Source organism: Cryptococcus depauperatus, chromosome 8, assembly GCF_001720195.1.
Source record: "Cryptococcus depauperatus CBS 7841 chromosome 8, complete sequence".
In the NCBI taxonomy this organism is placed as follows: Eukaryota; Fungi; Basidiomycota; class Tremellomycetes; order Tremellales; family Cryptococcaceae; genus Cryptococcus; species Cryptococcus depauperatus.
Genome location: NC_089475.1, coordinates 987,678 through 1,002,446, shown reverse-complemented (window position 1 = coordinate 1,002,446; position 14,769 = coordinate 987,678). Strand labels below are relative to the sequence as shown.

General features: G+C 43.2%; 6 protein-coding genes across 6 annotated transcripts; 2 read left to right on the top strand and 4 right to left on the bottom strand.

Annotated features, from left to right (window-relative positions):
- Window positions 1–2: 2 nt before the first annotated feature.
- On the bottom strand, window positions 3–1,701 carry L203_106310 (tyrosine-tRNA ligase; the record flags this gene model as incomplete). Its single annotated transcript, XM_066215666.1, has 5 exons — window positions 3–160; window positions 229–417; window positions 498–663; window positions 716–1,514; window positions 1,562–1,701. 5 exons carry the CDS (start codon window positions 1,699–1,701, stop codon window positions 3–5), a joined length of 1,452 nt encoding a protein of 483 aa, XP_066071763.1.
- Window positions 1,702–1,977: 276 nt separating this feature from the next.
- L203_106309 (uncharacterized protein) lies at window positions 1,978–2,714 on the top strand (the record flags this gene model as incomplete). The annotated part of the gene is made up of 5 exons (XM_066215665.1): window positions 1,978–2,006; window positions 2,066–2,087; window positions 2,187–2,308; window positions 2,454–2,540; window positions 2,603–2,714. 5 exons carry the CDS (start codon window positions 1,978–1,980, stop codon window positions 2,712–2,714), a joined length of 372 nt encoding a protein of 123 aa, XP_066071762.1.
- A 211-nt stretch (window positions 2,715–2,925) lies between these two features.
- Window positions 2,926–6,613, bottom strand: L203_106308 (uncharacterized protein; the record flags this gene model as incomplete). The annotated part of the gene is made up of 10 exons (XM_066215664.1): window positions 2,926–3,075; window positions 3,126–3,410; window positions 3,465–3,784; window positions 3,833–3,950; window positions 4,002–4,124; window positions 4,178–4,269; window positions 4,328–4,643; window positions 4,703–5,207; window positions 5,265–5,426; window positions 5,481–6,613. 10 exons carry the CDS (start codon window positions 6,611–6,613, stop codon window positions 2,926–2,928), a joined length of 3,204 nt encoding a protein of 1,067 aa, XP_066071761.1.
- Window positions 6,614–7,117: 504 nt separating this feature from the next.
- Window positions 7,118–8,155, bottom strand: L203_106307 (uncharacterized protein; the record flags this gene model as incomplete). The annotated part of the gene is made up of 6 exons (XM_066215663.1): window positions 7,118–7,255; window positions 7,300–7,365; window positions 7,424–7,641; window positions 7,695–7,782; window positions 7,841–7,930; window positions 7,979–8,155. The coding sequence occupies 6 exons, from the start codon at window positions 8,153–8,155 to the stop codon at window positions 7,118–7,120; spliced, it is 777 nt and encodes a 258-aa protein (XP_066071760.1).
- A 531-nt stretch (window positions 8,156–8,686) lies between these two features.
- L203_106306 (uncharacterized protein) lies at window positions 8,687–13,305 on the bottom strand (the record flags this gene model as incomplete). The annotated part of the gene is made up of 15 exons (XM_066215662.1): window positions 8,687–8,902; window positions 8,960–9,212; window positions 9,263–9,399; window positions 9,452–9,648; window positions 9,699–10,349; window positions 10,393–10,507; window positions 10,554–10,679; window positions 10,734–11,305; window positions 11,356–11,673; window positions 11,724–11,954; window positions 12,011–12,137; window positions 12,183–12,526; window positions 12,577–12,730; window positions 12,775–13,039; window positions 13,289–13,305. The coding sequence occupies 15 exons, from the start codon at window positions 13,303–13,305 to the stop codon at window positions 8,687–8,689; spliced, it is 3,723 nt and encodes a 1,240-aa protein (XP_066071759.1).
- Window positions 13,306–13,363: 58 nt separating this feature from the next.
- Window positions 13,364–14,036, top strand: L203_106305 (uncharacterized protein; the record flags this gene model as incomplete). Its single annotated transcript, XM_066215661.1, has 4 exons — window positions 13,364–13,503; window positions 13,552–13,809; window positions 13,854–13,938; window positions 13,989–14,036. 4 exons carry the CDS (start codon window positions 13,364–13,366, stop codon window positions 14,034–14,036), a joined length of 531 nt encoding a protein of 176 aa, XP_066071758.1.
- Between the last annotated feature and the right edge of the window lie 733 nt (window positions 14,037–14,769).

Sequence of the window (14,769 nt, the reverse complement as noted above, 5' to 3'; positions counted from 1 at the left end):
TACTACTCTAAATAGAGGATGATCTGCCTCTTAATACCAGCGCGCAAAATTACAACATGACCATCAATCTTATCTTGCTCTTGAATTCGCTGTTTGTGATCAGTCACCTTTCTATCATTGATCTGCATTGCTGTTCCCTTAACTAATCTCTGTGCTTCACCTGTGAAGGTATAGACATATATCAGCCTTACAGAGTTATGTGTTGGCTAACCAAAAATGTCGACTTACCAACAGACGAACATAGCCCATACTTGGCAGCTATCTTTCCGACTCCCATATCCATGATTTCATTTGAATTAACCCTGTGAAATCTATTATCCCCTTCAAAGGCGGCAAAAATGGCCGACGAAGTAAGAAGAGAAGTCGACGTAGAATACAACACTTGAGCAGCTGTGAGCGCTCGACCAAGAGCAGCAGCTAAAAAGTGTCAGCCTATACCGGAAACTGAAACCAAATGCAACACAGATATGTCGCAACTTCAGAACAATCAAACTCACGGCCATGTACTAGTTCTGTCACCTCAGCAGCCAACAATTTTTGCGCCCTTCGTTGAGACTTGTCCGACTGATGTTGAGTTGTGACTTCTTCAATTTTTGAAAGGGGAAGAAATGTGAAGAGCTTGAGGTACCTTTCAACGTCTGCATCTGGCGTCCGGAGGAAGAACTATGCGAACTTGTCACTTAAAAATTTGAACCAAATCGTATCGAAAAAGTACCTGGTAGAATTCTGAAGCACTGGTGTGTTTTTCGTCTAGCCATATAGCGTTGCCGGCAGATTTTCCAAATTTCTCGCCTGTACTGGTGGTTAAGAGAGGAATAGTCAAGCCAAAGACTTTATCCTCATCTTCCATTTTGATAGCTTCTTCGCCTTTCTCTTCCTTTTCCAACGCCTTTTCTCGACGGATGAGATCAATACCCGCGACGATGTTTCCCCATTGATCTGAGCCGCCAAGTTGGATGCTGCAGTTGTGCTCAGAATTCAGATGAAAGAAATCGTATCCTTGTAAAAGCTGATAGGTAAACTCGGTGTAGGAAATACCTGAATCGGCAATGAGTCGATTTTTGACACTATCTCGTGAAAGCATGGCTGCCACTCTGGCTCTCTTTCCCACCGTTCTGAGAAATTCCAAGAGACCCATATGACTCATCCACTCATAATTATTTAGCACTTTGACTTCTCTTCCTCCTACTTCATTCGATTTTGTCGATGATATGCCCCTTTTATTGAGATACTCTTTTCCTCGTATGAAGAATCGATGGATTTGGGATGTTATACCAGCGACATTCCGACTGAGCTCGGCGTTGGATAAAGATTTACGTTCTGTGGACCGTCCAGACGGATCCCCTATTGAGCCTGTCGCACCTCCTATTAGAGCGATGGATTGATGCCCCCAGGCTTGGAAATGCAGAAGCCCCAATAACGGTAAAAGGTTGCCAACATGCAGTGACGAAGCTGAAGGATCAACGCCAACATATATTGTGGACGGGGATTTGACATGTTTGTGGAGCTTTTCACTGTATAACCCATCAAGACTTGGAAAGTATACTGCGAGTAAACGAACTTTGTTATGGCAGCAACGAAACCTCGTTCTTCTAGTACTTGTAGCACTGTCGGTTGTGATAATGAGGATGTGGAGCGAACCAGTTTACAGTATTTATAACGAGGAATTGAAGGTAAACGACAGATACAATATAAAGACATAATGTAAATAATAATGATTAGCAAATAAAGATAATACAATGTCTTTATAATGAGAGTGAAATAATCTGACATTATTAATTGAGGCGGACAAGGCCGACTTTTATAGATTACGTAATACACAAATTCGTTAACTTTTAACATACTTTTGTTGGGTTCTAAAGATGATAACTATTCTACAATCATCATTTACATTCATTCTCTTGCTTTCAAACTACGTTGAACATTTAGTAAATAAATAAAAAATACAGCAAGAAAGATAATTTAGAGACAGCTATCATGCCAACTCTTAAATTTTGTGGTGAATGGTGAGTGCTTGTTAATCTTTTCAGATGCTTGCAATCTATCAAACTAATTTCGGACTCAGCAACAATCTTCTCTATCCTAAAGTGTGTATATAGGCTTTTGAAAAAGCTTCGTCACTCTTTTTGCGGCTATCTCCTTGGGTAGAGCTGATTGATCCACCTTTTTGCATTTCCAATCCCTAGTCCGACAACAATGCCAAAGTGCTCCTCTATCAATGTCGAAATTGCAATTACACCGAAAATGCGTCTGTGAAACCAGGAATGGCTGGATGTGTTTACAAGCATGATTTGTTGACTGTCGCGAGGTGAGCTACAAAACGATTTCTCTTCAGCGAATTTCAGGAGAATTGGACTTGAGATGCAAAAGAAGTTTGCAGAGTGAAAAGCGCAGTGTTGGAGCTGTTTCAAAGTGATATGACATAAACTAAAGACATAAACGAATGCGATTAGGGAACAACCCGGGGAGACGAGAGATCTTGATACCGATCCGACATTGCAACGGTCCGCTATTGAGTGTCCTGCCTGTCATCACAACAAGTACGCCATTTTTTACATACCTGTGTTACAGGCGCTGACAGTTACGTTCCAATTGTTTATAGCGCCGTATTTTACCAAGATCAAGGACGACGGATCACTACCAACATGACACTCTTCTATTACTGTACGAATTGCAAACACCTTTTTCGTGACCCTACTATCAAGTATCGATAGTCAATTATCTAAAAAAAAGGCTCGACGGATTCTAGAGAAATTTATTTGAACAAAGAACGATTGGGCTTTCTTGTTGTGTTGTAGCATGACGACATCTATGCAACTTTTGTAAGATTTGTAAAATGTTGTAGTAATACAATATGATTGGTGCGACAAGAAATCTAGTTGTACACTAAACTATGTCTAGAAAACTACAACATAGATCTTCCCTCTATTCAATGTCCATGATCAATCCTTCTCGCTCCAAGTATTCCATGTAATCTCTCCACACCTTTGATCCGCCTTCAGGTAGATTATTTGCAGTTACGAAGCCTACCTTCGCCTTTTTGAGCGTCTCCTTTGAACCAATCATTATCAAAGCCTATATAGTAGATTAGGATAATTCTTGTTGATAAACAGAAGAAAACCTACGCGTCTAGCCCTCGTCAGACCTACATTTACTCGTCTCCAATCTCCCAGGAATCCGATCCATCCTCCGGGATTGGACCGAACAGTACTAAATATTATAACCTCTTTCTCTCTTCCCTCAAATCCATCCACCGTTTTGACCTCAATATCTGCTATCTCTTGAGCTCTCACAGGGCCAAGGAGATGGACGAGATTTTCCCAAGTTGATGTAGATTGAAGACTCGATTTGAGTACTGTTATTTGGGCGAGATAAGGGGTAATGATGCCAATTTCTGAGCCTTTGAGATCCTACAAACAATTGTCAACACATGATAATCCCAATCAAGGAGACACAGGGCTTACAGGGTTTTTATACAACAGATCAGCAACGATATCGACAGCAATCTCCGCATCTCTATGGTTAGCTAAACTTTTCATCATCGGGCTCTCCGAATGACTGTGACTCCAGAACGTTACATTCTCCCTGCCTTCTGTTTTACGTAGTTCTCCAGTGATAGGATCAGGTATGGGGTCTTCGGGTAGAAGAAAGCTTGTCTGAGGAGCAAGATGATGAGATGAAGGAGTACCATCTTTGAGAAGGCCAGAATAAAAAGTTTTGGAAGGGAAAGCCGATAGAGTTGGGTGCATGCGGTATTGAGTATCGAGCATGATCGATGGGACATCTACAAAAGCTGTCAGTCTCGAAGCACCAGTAAACGGTTTTCACGTACGACCTTCATGAATGAGTCTCTCAAACAAACTTGTCGATAAGCCGTTTGCGTGAGCTTCTTGAGAAATGATAACAGGTGGCAACTGTTTGTGGTCACCGATGATCGCAACGTGTGAAGACTACACTCAAAAATTAGCATGTGCCTTAGGAACCGTAAATCATTTACTTACACCCTTAACAAGAGGAAGAAGAGAGAGGGGTTCTGTAGCCATGCTAGCCTCATCGAGAAATACGATTGGAAAATCAATGACATCGAGTGTAGCAGAAGCAGCGGACAGACATGTTGAGCACACCTGTCGTCATCATTAATTCTTATAACCACACATAGTTTAATGTTATGTCCTACCACATCAGCATCCAAAAGTACTTCTCGAATCATTTTTTTTTTGTTACGCCAAATCTGTTCATTCAAAGTTCGCAGATTAACCTTGGCCTTTACTATATTATGCCCAGAATATGAGCTATGTGATGCTTTTATACGGATGAAGATACGTACAGGCTTGGTTTGTATCAAATTCACTCTTCAGACCTTCGCTCAATCTCTTCGCCTTGTCAAGAGCATCAGAAAGCCAGGGATATTTTGGATGTTCTTCCAACCTCCTTTCCAATGTTTGTTCTTTCAATTCTGTTGGAACTCGTTCAGGTACACCTGCTCTGACAGCTTTGACTCCGTGTCTCATCAAGCCAGCTGCAAGGTTGTCAACTGCAACATTGGTGTGTGCGCAAATAAGTATTGGATGAGGGATTTGGAAATGATGTTTGAGAAGTTTTATGGTCTCCACAATGACTCGAGTCTTGCCTGTACCAGGTGGCTGTATTATGTCAATACCATCGCTTGTGCCTCTCTTTCAACTAAATCGGATAAACTTACTCCCTGAACGAGACTCAGCGGCTCACTCAACATCATACCCATTGCCCTTAATTGTGTCCTGTTGAGAGGAATGTGTGGATCGCCTTCTATCTCAAGAGATGTCTGTCTATCAGAACGATAACGTTCTGCCCAGCTTTTTATTAAAATGTTTCTCGCCAAAATTCCGCCTCCCCGCATTTTAGAAAATGCCAACGGAGGTGCATGTGGGTTCGGCACTGTATCCAAATTGTCATGAGTCAGTATACAAGGGGTTTGTACAACCCCGTCCGAATGGGGTTGAAATGCACCGGAGATTGTTGTTTGTTCAGGTGAAGGGTATATGCCTTGAAACGCTTTCAATAACGGTATGCGAAGGGCAGTACCTTGGAGTTTTTCTTCCATTTTATTCTGCAGAGAACCAGAGTCGAGATTGCCTGCCATGTCCCGTTCGAGTGGGTCAAGCTTGAGCGTTTCGATAGCTTGACGTTGTTTGACGAAAACATAGTCTGAAAAACCTATATCAAGCCTTTCAAAAGATATCTTTTAACTTTTGTCTCGTATGCTAGCCTCAGATTTTACTCACCGCCAGATGCTCTTGTCTATGTCTGGAATTAGTTGTGGAAATATCAGAGAGAGAGATCCTTTCGAGACTGATTGTATCGGTACCATCAATGTCTTGCCATCTTTGTCCAATATTGAGTCATGGTGTGGATGCGATCTGGACAAGATTACGTATTGGCCAGGACTAAAAAAATATGAGGGTCTGACTTTTTTTGAAACGAAGATTACAAGAACGTACCAAAATCTGGGAGCTACCAACATTCTGCCCTTTTCGTTTGAGAATTTGTACACAACTCGTTGTCGTTCCCCATTATACTTTTTCTGATTGACTATTCGTCCTCTCATTCCCTCCAGCATATATCCCTCTTTCACCAATTTGGATGTTGACCACTCTAACCTTTGATTGTATAAGTTCCATTCTTCGTTTTGCTCCAAATCTAACAGGGTTCTGAAATGGTCTCTGTACTTTTGTAAAGGCTTTTTAAGGGGATGTTCATTATCTGAGACCTTGTTTATTCTAGCGTATCGCCATGGCAAGCGATAGAATAACCATTCTGGGCTTGTTGGTCGGATATCAGGTGAAAGGGGACGGCGAAGACGTGATAAAGACCTTTGTCGCCAATCGAACCGACTCTGTCCATCAGGCGGATACCCATCTGAAGCCAGCCCTGGCGTCCGGGAAAGTTCGTAAAACTTGTCGAGACTGTCTTTGTCAAAAGAGATCTGTGACGAGGAAAGATTGGGCAAGGGTAATTGTTTAGCAATATCATCTGTCTTGTAGTTGCCGACAGGGGCGGCTTCAATATAGTCATCTAGTGGCGGCGGCACAGGTAACGGTGTATTGACAATGGCATCTCGCTCTTCTAGATCATTAGCCAAAAAAGCTTCGTCCATATCTGTGTGGTCTTGCTCAGTTACTCCATTGACCTCTACCTCGTAAGCAGATGACACAGCAACATCCGGATTTCTAAATCCAGATTGGGACAAGTCATTGTTGATATTTGATAAGCAATCCGCTGACAAGACAGGATCCACTCGGAAACGAGGAGCATTCTGGTTCTGGTAATGTTGAAAAGGTCTAGAGTGTTGAGTGAATTCCGATGGCAGTCGACTGTATTGAAACAGTTCATTTTCATGCTCATGCGAAGCCTTTTTTTTGTAACCTGAGGCATCAGATGGCAGAGGCAGAGGAGGATTATCGAAAGACACCATCTCGTAATTCCAATCCGGCAATGGTTGAGCATCGGTGGTGGTTGTCTTGTGAAAGCAGCGATTATCCCGCCATAATCTATGACTACCTGCAACGAGAGCGTCTCGCGATATTCGAAAAAAACGTAAGAGGCTAATTTGCCTTGTAGACCATTTTTCCATTGATTCAAAGCTTGATTGCGATTTTGAGTAGGTTGCTAGCCCTTTTACCGAGTACGGCGTTCTGACTGGCCATGATATGCCTTGGGACGTAGTCCTGGCGATCCTGCTCGTATATCGTCTCAGTTTGGTGGGAATTACCGTCGCTGGGATTTTCGCTTTAAATAAAAGAAAAAAGTAAAGAACGAAAAAGATTGAATATGAAACGTTCCATTTTAAGGCATTATGGAAATTTACAAACATGAAATTGTCAGGCACGGTTGTATCTCGAAAAACACAATTTGTTATTTGTTGCGTCCAAACTATGCATGCACTGTTTTAAGTATAGCAATAATTTCTCTTCGTTCTATAATAACCTGAGCCGTTCTGTCGCGAACGCTGGCCACGCTCCCCTGTCAAATACTAGCAATACATCCAACCGGAATGAAGACTTTTGTCGTTTTGGAAAACAGTCATGTAACATCATGGTTTTTAAGCCAAGATGAAAGTGTTGCGAGGAGCAGAAGCCTACTTTTTGGCCTCGACGGCTGGGCCATTAGTAGATGTGGCAGCGGAAATTTCATGTTGAGCATGTTGGTCGACGATCGGCTCTGGACCTTCGGTGACATTGAGGTCGACAATAAGACCAGTAGAGAGGTCATACAACTGTAGACTGTCAGCTATCACGTTGTCACTTCCAGGCAACTTACCCAACCGTGGACATAAACCGGTCGGAATTCGCCTTGTTTAGCTTTAGACCAAGCCTCTTGGATTGTCTGTTTACAAAGACAGTCAGCACAGATCTCTCAGTTGGGACGTAGAAAGGTGTCTCACCGGACTAGCAATGACATTCTTGACTCCCATCTTGACATTCTCTCTGATCAAATCGTTGACATCGCTTCCTGGAGGCAAGGAATGTCTCAACCTGATGACAGGGTCAAGGTAGCGAACAAGAGGAGTGGGGCCAGAAAGAGGGGAGTCATGGTCTTTCGGACATGGCTGATCAAATGCGGCGATACAGCCACCACAACCAGTATGGCCGACGACGACGACTATAGACATGAGCAACGAGCTTGTTTTGCAGAGATTGAAATTAAACACGCACCATGAGTCACACCTACATTCATGATGGCGTAGTTGAGGAGAGCTTGCGAAGAGTCATCCTCTGGCTTGAACTGGTTGGCAACATTGCGCTTCAAGTGCCAAAGCATGAGCAAACACTTCCATACAAAACTTCGACAAATGGCGAACCTGGACAAACACTTCTCCGGGCTTGCATGCCATGACTGTGACTTCTGGAACGCGAGAGTCGGCACATCCGATCCAGAGAAAGTTGGGCGCCTTTCAATCACCGTCAGCTCTGCTCCTATGCTCGCCCGTCCTACATACCTGCCCTTTTACTTGTTTCTCCATAAACTGTGGTTCTTCGGCATTGACCTTCCTGGCCCACCGCCGGTTGCCTTCCAATACGGCTCTGACTTCCTTGAACTTTTGGGCCGAGACAGAATGCCCGAGGTCCATATCAATCTCCTCATGAGGTTGGAGTGGTTCAGCGTGGAACGGCATTTTGTTAGTGGCTGATGAAGATATATATCTGGTAGGTGATGGGAAAGTCTTGTTAACGAAGCGTGAGGTGAAGGAGGCGGCGATGAAGGCCTGCCTGATAGCTGTTGCCGTGGAGAGCGGGCGCTGTAGATACGATTGCGCTTTCGGCGCCGTTAAGGTAAAAATGTTGGAATGTGATATATTGATAAAAGAAAAAGAATCAATTTGACAATTTGTTCGTCTTTTATAAATTTATAGGCTTTACTCGGCCACCCACAAAAAAAATAAAGTTGTTGGGGAACACCGATCCTGAAGTAATTAACACCTCCACAATGTCCGGCCAAAAAACGCGCGTCCGGACATCTACTGCTGTAAGACGCACAAGAACCAAACAAGTCTACTCGTTGACAATGGCAAAAGCAATCAAGTTGAAGTTTCAGTCCGATCAAGGTATTGCAATGACTAAGCAAGGACAATGACAGACACATCAACATTTTTAAATCACGTCTTGATCTTTACATGAGTGATGAAATCCCGTGAAATCTCTCCAATCTACTGTACCTTCTTCTCACCTTCAGCTAGCAGCCTCAGCCTCTCAGACTCTCTCAAACCTTGAACTTCCTCTGCACGACGTTTCTCTCTCCTCTCGCGGCCTCGAGTCACAAACTCTACAGGTTCGAGGTCTGCAAATAATGCTTTACACGCCTTCTCCATACCATAACAGAAAATGAAGTCGAGAATCATGGACATAGTGAGTTTGAAACGAAACTATACAAAGAATCATGTTAGCCTGAAAGTGCAAAACACCTCACAGTAGGCTCTCACCATAGTAGTCATCTCCACCAACTGTAGCCACCTATTCAACTCGGGGATGAAATCTGTTGCACCACAATACGCCACCGCCGAAACACCCAATAAACCATAGTAGAGTGGAGGATTCTCACGGATTCCTTCTCGGAATGGTCGGCCTTGGAAGTTGAGAACAAAGGTGGAAACTTGTTGAGAGAGACCGAGAAGGTAAATGGCAGTATTGAGTAGAGTAGGCTCAAACTTTTTATCAAGATCAACCTCTCCACGACTACGTCACCTTTGTCAGCTGCTTATCTAGTCCGAATTTATTCAACTCACTCTTCAAGGGATTTGGAAAGCCCAGTTATGTAAACGAGCGCAACGATGTGTATAGCAAATTGAAGCAAAACGGAGAGGAGGACGTAGAAATTGAAAATGTTTCCTAGCGGTCTTTCCTTTGAAAGCTTCTCTACAGGCTATGTACAAATTTGTCAAAACTAATCGGATGCGAAACAAAAGTGCACATACCTTTGCTCGAGAAATGCACAAGAAACAGACACTCATCAACATGCCAGTAATGGTTACCTGATAATCACCAAATTTGATACCGTCGAGATACTGGACCGACAAAGAATAGGCAGTGATGAGGCAATTGAGAGCGAGAATTTTGTACATTTGAATAGTAGCCACAAGTGTACAACGGCCTTGACGAATAATGTTGGTAACTAAGAATGCACGTGAGCCGCCATGCACAAAGATGCAAACTGAAACATACTGGCTGAAACATTGGACAGTTTAGAAGTGAATGGCGCAGCACATGAAGCATCTCCAAGTTTTATTTGAGGGACTTCTTGATCTTCGTCCAACTCAGAAAGTTTGCTAGTAATCGTAGCCATATCAAACTTTTCTAGTGGATTTGCCTTTTTAGCACCCTCGTGGGCCTTGGCAACTTCCTGTTGAGTCTTGACCAACTCAGGGTACGCCTCTCGCAATACGGGAGGAGGAGGGGGAGGGGGCTGGTTGAAACGCGCAGAGATACGGACTTGTTGCTCATAGACCTTCTTCATACGCTCCAACTTATGATGCTCGGCAATAGCCTTTAGATCTTCAGGAGAACCATCCAAGAGTGCAACACCAATATGAGCGGCCTTGAGAGCGCCGACATCATTTGTACCGTCACCAGCCATAAGTGTGATATATCCAAGCTCTCTTAGAACGGTGATAATGAATTCCTTTTGCGATGGCGACACTCGAGCATAAACATAGGTGTGCTGAATAAGGTCGGTGACAGAGGGGAAAGCTTCGAATTGCTTTAAAGCAGCGCCGGTGACACAAATATCATAATCTCTTAAGAGAGCTTTGTCGAGAGGAGCAGAAGGATCAACGGAAATAATGGTGGTTTCGTCAACATTGCGCCAAACCAGTTCTGCACCATATTAGCAAAACAACAGTCACAACTTTTAACTTGCCATTAGCGACAGTCCCTTCTTTCAAATCTAGGATCATGACCTCGCGGTCGACAATTTCTACATCTCTAGCAACGTGAACTGCAGTCAAGGGATTGTCGCCAGTGATCATGATACACTAAGATATATCAGTCCCATTCCATCAGCTCCCACTTGATACATACTCGGTGAGAAGAATCAGCCAGCATTTTCAGAGATTCAACCGCATCAGGTTTGAGTGGACAATGGAACACGAGGAAACCAGCAAAAATCAGCTGGCTTTCAACTTGATCTCGTTGAATTTGATTAATCTGTAGTCATTTCAATAAACAATCTCAAACTTGATATGCGTGTTTGTAACTTACCTTTTCAGACTGTACATTCATCGATTTGATACCTAAAGCCAAAACCCTGCTACCTCTTCTTGTATACCACCTGTACGTTTCTTCATACCATTCCGGCACCGACACATACATTGCTTTCAAAGTTTCGGGGGCACCCTTAACAGCAGCCATCCACTCCTTGCCATGTATGTCTGTGACAGCAGAGATTGTAGACATTCGCTTGAGGGCGGAGGAGAATTGAAACCGACGACGAATATGAATCTGGGCCTTGTGCGGGGTGTCCTTAGAAAGAGGGTTAATATAATCACCCTTTGACAGTTTCCAATTCAACGCAGCCAAAGTCGTTTTTTCCATTGGATCGCCGACAATAGTGCCATCGTCTAATAGCACTAAAGCGTGGGCAGCAGCAAGAGCGAGGGTGGTGTCTTTGCTGCTTTCCACGACGGATGAAAGTTCTCTGGGGTTAGAAGACTTGATGCCAGCGATGCCTTCTACAACAAGATTTTCGCCAGTAATGGTACCAGTCTTGTCAAAACAACAAACATCGACGCGGCCAGCCCATGGAATTCGGAAGGGCTCGGTGCAAAAAATCGCTATAAACAGAATTAGTTATAAAAGTCGAGATAAAGAATGCAAGACTTGCCGAATTTCTGCAAAGCGACCAGAGAGGCATTCACAGCCAAAGACAACTCCATAGGCAATTCTGGAGGGACAACCGAGGTGATGATCAAAATACAGTCCAACAATAATTTACCCTTGGCCATGCCACGTTCAAGACCTTTAATCCACACGTACGCGCTAGCAGCAATGGCAAATATGAGAAGGAAGCCAATGAACAAAAAGGCTTCAAAAGTGTTGGCAGACACACGCTCAGTGGAGAATATCATCGTCCGCATGAGCTGGCCTTGAGTTGTACCAAACCCGGTCTTTAAAACGACGGCAAGACAGCCATCATCGGGCGCTTAAGTGAATGTCAGTAACAAAAGTAATAATCGTAGAAGCATGACTAACTGGCAAAGCCCCCTTCTCCAGCCTTTTCAACTTGCAATGCCTTGGTGCCAGAGAAAAGGATTGAATTCCTGTCAGCGCCATTCATATCCAACTTGTCGGACCCTTCGCGAAGTTCTACAGATTCCTTGAGAAGAGGTGTGGATTCGCCAGAAAGCATAGCCTCATTAACAATACAGCTTCCTCGAAGTAGAAGAAGATCGCAGGGAATACCAGAGTCAGGGCTGGTGCGTACTACAAGTTATTTTCAGTCCACTGAAAATAAATAAATAAATGAGATGACTACGCACGGACTGAGATGAGGTCTCCGGGAACAAGATCTGTAGTGAGAGTAGATACCCATTTGCCATCACGGAAAGCTTGAACGTGATAAGGAGTGATACTCATCGTTCGAAACTCTTGGAGTGTTCTTACTCGCTGATAACTCGTCAACGTAACCCAGCTTTAACTTTCTCGACATACCTGAAACACGACAGTACACTCAAACACAATCAACATGAAGGCGGTAAATAGAGAATAATACCAGTACTCATCCAAACACCACAACGCCACGCAAAACATTTGAAAGACGAAGAAAGGTGCAACTGCATGTTCCGCGAAAAGCTCGGTAAACTTAGGAATGGGAATATGACATTCATTGGGGCCATAGGTAGCTTTCAGAATTTCCAAACTGACAAGCCCAGTTTTCGAAGTAGTCTTGGGATTTGTGATGGGATAAGTTAAAATACCGCGGGATGTCTGAAAAACGGCTAGGGGAGGAGAAGAATCACATGGGTAAGGAATAGGGGTAAAAATGCTGCTTGAGTCTTGAGTTAAACAAGTGAGCATCACGCCTTCACAATCCTAGTAGACTTACGGTTGTAAACATAAGTGTCACGTTGGTAGTTAAAAGAGTACGTTGATTCTGTAGAGCCAGCAGAAATCTTTCTTTCCAGAGGGATAATTTGGCCCTTGCCTCTTCCTTTTTTAGGAATCACCCTTATCCATGCGGCTTCTGACAATGACTTGGCCTACAACACAAATGTTAGTGCTGCCTTCAACTTTAAACACTTACAGTAGTATAGCTAATCTTTGCATTGACTCCACTGCTCCATGCTGTAGTGAGGAAACTGAGTGCGTGTCCTGCTCCAAGCAGCACGCAGAAGATAAATGTCCATTCTTCAGACCTAATCCATTCCTCATATTTATAGTGATAGGCATAATAGAACAACGGGTAGAGAGAAAGAAATGGAAGACCATAGATCCTTGCTATAAGGGGAATTTTGTTGTGGAGAGAGACTCTCTCAATTTCTTGCGAGAGGATACCAGGAGATTGTGGCCTGGAAGAATCAGCTGGTGTGTTGTATGCTATATCGACTTACATCTTTAATGATGCCTCTTCTCGAATAGTTGTAGATTCGAAAAAAAAAGATGGAGAAAGTGTATTACTCGCCACATTCGGTCATCCCGTAAACTCCGTCTCCCATATTTGTCACCTCCACGCATCACCACCCTTTTATATTATGCTTTTCATTTTTAAAGAACCAGCCATAATGAACATATTCCGCTTCTTAGGAGACCTATCTCACCTCATATCCATATTCATCCTCCTACACAAGATACAAACAAGCAGATCATGTAGAGGCATATCTTTCAAGTCGCAAATGCTCTATTTGCTCGTTTTTGTCACTCGCTATGTCGACCTATTTACTCGCCCGCTCGTATCCATGTATAATACCGTCATGAAGCTTTTTTTCATCGGGTGCACCGCTTATACCCTCTACCTGATGAAATTTCGCTTTAGGTACGCTATGTCTTCTGATATATCCGTGTCTCGCTCAATTGTTCTTAGACCAACACATGACGCCTCTCTGGACACATTCCAACTGTCCTACATACTTGGCCCTGTTGCTATCCTCGCTCTGTTATTCAACTATGGTTTTACGCCGTTTGAAATCACTTGGTCTTTCTCCATCTGGCTTGAATCCGTCGCTATACTTCCACAATTGTTCATGCTACAAAGAACAGGAGAAGCGGAAACTATCACTACACACTATCTTGCTGCTCTGGGTCTATATAGAGGGCTTTACATTCCTAATTGGATGTACCGGTTAGTGTGTCTGCTGTGTTGGGGATTTGGCTAATGAGACGCAGGTATTTCACTGAGGGCGTTTTCGATCCCATTGCAGTGACAGCTGGTATCATTCAAACCATCATTTATGCTGACTTTGGTTATATCGTAAGCTGTTTTCTGCTTCTCGTGGGCGATATTGACTTTTATGCGCTTAGTATGTCACCAAAGTCCTGCGAGGACAAAAATTCGAGCTTCCAGCCTGAGACCATGCAGAATTGTAGTAATAAATGAAGTTGAATGTTGGAAGATTTTTGGTGGGCTAGATGCTTGTCCCAATGATCATATCCATGACAAACTGTCAAGGTGGATGCAACAAGGCATATAAGAGAATAGAGACCTGAAATTCATATCATCGTGTGGCCATGAAAATTGGAGACTGCAAGCTTGTTCGAATGGCTTCCGATTTATATGATAAATTCAACGTCTGCGATCTACCTGCCATATTCGTTTATCAGTCAGGAGCAGAGCGTCTGTTATTCGAATGAGAAGATTTGACATAATACAGTTCATGGCGTAAATGACAACCAATATCATTCTATAAACGGCAAAATGAGTATGGCACATATGGCAACTAGTGACTATCTCAAGATTACAAGCATAGGAAACGTCAATTCGCTGAGTTTGAGCTCATCAGGTTGTGTTCATAAGAATATGAACATTTGCAAAGGAACAACTCGTCTTTATAGACCTTAAATAATTTAGCCATAGCTGATTGTCACAAAATATAAACATCTAGCAATTCAGTCATAAGACGCAAATGAAATATACAGGCGCATTAATATACATGCCAGACCATACCAGAACCAAGCTGCCAAAAAAAAAAAACCAAAGTCCATGTTGAGATTCATGGCGAGGTGAGAATGGGAAAAGCTACAAGGATGAGACGATAACGATTGATGGAGGGTGAATAAATATTAAATGAATTGTCACTAAAAA